The sequence below is a fragment of the Penaeus chinensis genome, chromosome 7, assembly GCF_019202785.1.
Source record: "Penaeus chinensis breed Huanghai No. 1 chromosome 7, ASM1920278v2, whole genome shotgun sequence".
Lineage (NCBI taxonomy): Eukaryota > Metazoa > Arthropoda > Malacostraca > Decapoda > Penaeidae > Penaeus > Penaeus chinensis.
The window spans coordinates 36136483-36140596 of NC_061825.1; the positions used below are offsets into that span (position 1 = coordinate 36136483).

At 35.0% G+C, this 4114-nt stretch overlaps 1 protein-coding gene across 1 annotated transcript in view; it reads right to left on the reverse strand.

Annotated features, from left to right (window-relative positions):
- Positions 1–683: 683 nt before the first annotated feature.
- Positions 684–4114, reverse strand: part of LOC125026962 (neurocan core protein-like) — an 8905-nt gene continuing 5474 nt past the window's right edge. The window contains exons 3-5 of the mRNA XM_047615568.1: positions 1759–1934; positions 1441–1543; positions 684–1024 (exon numbers count right to left, since the gene is read on the reverse strand). Coding sequence (XP_047471524.1) covers positions 880–1024; positions 1441–1543; positions 1759–1934 — 424 coding nt within the window. The 3' untranslated portion in view covers positions 684–879. The remainder of the gene's footprint in view (positions 1025–1440; positions 1544–1758; positions 1935–4114) is intronic.

Here is a 4114-nt window from a genome sequence, read left to right on the forward strand (position 1 = left end):
AATAATAATAATAGTAACAATAACAGTAATAATAATAATAATGATGATAATAATAATAATAATAATAGTGATAATGATAATGATAATGATAATAATAATGATAATAATAATAATAACAATAATAATAATAATGATAGTAATAAAAACAATAATGATGATAATAATAATTATAATAATAATAACAATAATGATAATAGCACTAATAACAACATTGTATTTAAAATATTCCTCTATTGATTTTTAATTGGGTAAATCTTGCAAATAACTAATTTACAAAAAAAAAAAAAAAATACTTTTCAGAAAGGATTACCTTAATATGTCATACTAAGGTAAATATGTTCAGTATTCCTTAAGATTGTGAAATAAACATTATCCAAAATACATAACAATAGTGGGCAACACTCATTGTACATGTATATTCAAAATAACGTATTGAGCCTCTTTTTCGTGCGTGTTAAGGCTTTGTTAAGAAATGTCGGTTATTCCTCAATACCCGCGTAAATTGTTTTTGTTGTTGTTGTTATTTGTGGTTTAAACTATTATTTACGACATTGCAGTTATCTTGATTATTTTTGTTGGTTTGTTTGTTTGTTTTGCTCTCTTATCGCGACCGCACTGTTTGCATTTTAATTATTTTTATACTTTTGGCGGGGAATTCAAAAGTGAGGAAGAAGACAGGCAGATTAAAGCAAAATTTGAATTTATTTCCAGATTTCACATAAATAAGAAATAAATATAGACAATTTCCGATGATGCGCCTCTGCACCGAAAGTCACGGTGATTATCCAAAAACCATGACAGTGATACAAACGCTCACATTTTCATTGGGAAGACCATCGTTCACTCGTTCAGTCGTTCACTCGTTCACTTCCCTGGTGTTCAGTTTGACTTCTCGCAGATAATGGACTTCTCGTGACTGCACCCCACGTCGTGCCACTTGACGCCGTCCTTGTAGAAGTTGTTGAGGATAGCAAGGCAGTTCTCGCCTCCTGCTTCGCGGTTGTCAGGTTGCCTCTTGCCAGTACTGTGGAGGGGGGGGGGGGAGAAGTGGTTGATTAAAAGAGGAATTTTTCCCTGTATAAGTCCACTTGTTTGTCCTTGTATAAGAATACGTGTTTGTCGCCGTCTCCAAGAGTATGTGATTTTTTTACTATGTTTAGGACAACATTTTGCTTGGGTGTTGCTGTTGATTTTTCTGTTTGTTGTTTTGGTTTTGTTTAAGGAGGATTAAAGGAATGTCTGTTGGTTTAAAAGAAGGATAATGGCCATTAACTACATTTTTGAATAGTATGAACTAGATGTAATTAACACCGTATTAGTAATGTTTCATATAAATTTGTGCACTGCCTTTTGATTTAATATTTGTTCATTTTTGTTTTAGACGGACTGAGAGCACATTCGGACAAACCAAAATGCCAACAATTCAAGCGTTGAACTTACAGTCCTGTGTGAGACCAGTTCAGACCGGTGAAAGGTTTTCCCGAAGACCAAGCGAAGTCGCGTCCCTTGCGTCGCCCTCCGGTCCAGATCCAGGGCAGTCTCTCTGAAAACAAGGGACAGGCTTCTTAATCGACGAGAAACGGAAAATGAAAGCAATGTAGGCCGAATGTGATATGTAGAAGCGAATGGTAAAAGAAAAGAAAAAATGTATATTAATAAAATAAATAATGTATAAACATATATTCTACAACACTGAAAGAAAAAGGTGCTTCCGTCACACAACTCAGCAGCGCAGTTCGTGAACGCGATGGTACTTACCTCCGGAAATGATATCGTTGATGAAACTACTCTCCCCGTTAGATTCGATGCTCACGCCCTTCCACCCACCACCGAGACCGGAGCAGTATCCGTTGGCACCGTTCCATCCATACACTCTGTTACCATCGTATTTCCAGGCGAAGTGGTACTGACTACCCTTCTCGTTGGGCGTCCACCTGTAACGTGCGTGTTATTAGTAGGAGAACTTTTTACCTGGGACGCGCTAGTTCTTCGTAAGAGGGAGATCGTTATATTCTTAACGTGCTTGTTATTAGTAGGACCTTTACTTGGGACCTGTGTTATTAGCGACAGGGAGAACGTTTTACCAGAAACGTTTTACCTGGAACGTGTGTATTCTTAACGAAAGGGAGAACAAGAACAGTCACCTGGATGCCTGTATTTTTTTTTTTTTTTTTTTTTTATGAAATTTAGGAAATGGAATAACTTTGTACAAGCAGAGGATATGATTACAAGACGAGGTAATATTTGGCAGGGTCATGTCATTAGTGAAAGGATTATGTTTATGAATGTACAGATAGCAAGTTATTATCATCATTATCATCATCATCATCATCATCATCATCATCATCATCATCATCATCATCATTTATCTTTTATCGGTATCGATTTTATGAATTATATACAGTAGATAAGAAATCGGTATAAGGAAAAAAGGACTGAATGCATAATGAATACTTAATGACCGCCCGCCTCGTTAGCGAAGAGAACACGTAATGAAGTGACAAAAAGGTGATCTATCGATACGTTTTATGAAGTCGATTTGTTATTAAAATTGGTCTCTTATTCAAATTAGGTATTCATGAAGATTTCTTTACCTTCGATAATGCAGCGCTTAATTGATTGCTATATAGATAATAATGATAATGATGATAATAAGAGTAATAATGCGAATAACAATGATAATATGAATAATAACGTTAATGATAATGACACTAATAATAGTACGAATAATAATGATAGCGATAGGGATAATGATAATGATAATAACTATAATAATAATAGAAACAATGATGATAATGATAGGAATAATGCTAATGATAATGACTATAATAATAATGTGAATAATAATGATAATGATAGGAATAATAATAATGATAATAACTATAATAATAATAGGAATAATAATGCTAATGACAATAATGACAGGAACACTTGTACTCTAACTCACCGGGACTTTCCTGCCCTGGCCAAAGACCGCAGCCACCAGTGTCAAGAGAAGAAGAACTTTCATCTGAAACGAAAAAAAAAAAGAAGGCATTTCAGTAAAAGGATGTGGGAGTCTCTGGCTGAAATCGTAGCCCTGAATTCCTCGTGTTCGCGGGACGAAATGGGATGGCTTTGAAATTAGATATTGATAAAAGAAACATGGCTGCATTAACTCAGTTGTTTAATGCTCTAAATGGTTATTATACTGATGAATAGATATAAAGATTTGAAGGGCTAAATTACTTATCAACATTAGTGTAATTAATTATCAGGCTTCTTGATCAACACATAAACAGATACCGATATATGGTGGTCTGTGAAAATTGATATTTATTATGAAAGGAAAATGTAAGTAGGCTTATGCAAGTACCTATACTATTTTGTTTGTTAAAGGTGGTAGGAACTTGTATTACAACCGCTATATTTTTTCATATTATTGATGATATAAGTACGTTCTTAATCTAATTTCCTAGGAGGTAATGAAGCATAAAAATGATAAAAAATATATATATATCCTATTTCGAAAATGAGATACCGCATATGTTTGAATTTCATGAAAACTGTATTCCCTGTGCGGAGTTTAAGACAAAACTACACTAACTGCTTTCTCTTTGATAATGATACATGTTCAACAAGGCATGATTGAACACCTCCACTTCTACCTCTCTCTCTCTCTTTCTCTCTCTCACTCTCTCTCTCTCTCTCTCTATCTCTCTCTCACACACACACACACACACACACACACACACACACACACACACACACGTACACACACACTCTTACACACACACACATACACACACACTCTTACACATACATACATACACTCTTACAGACTCTCTCACTTACAGACTCTCTCTCACTCTCTCTTTCTTTTTCTTTTTCTCTCTCTCTTTCTTTTTTCTCTCTCGCTTTCTTTTTTTCTCTCTCTCCCTCTTTCTCCCTCTCTCTGTGCTTACCATGATCAACACTCGGACGAATGTAGTGATTATGCTCACTCACTCGCCTTATATATGCACCAACGGCTGAGTTTGTCATGGTTGTCGAGTATTTTTTTTCTTTCTTTTTTTTCTTACATGATTTTACAAGTAGGTCAACTTCCTGACCAGAATAATGTGGAGAAACGAAG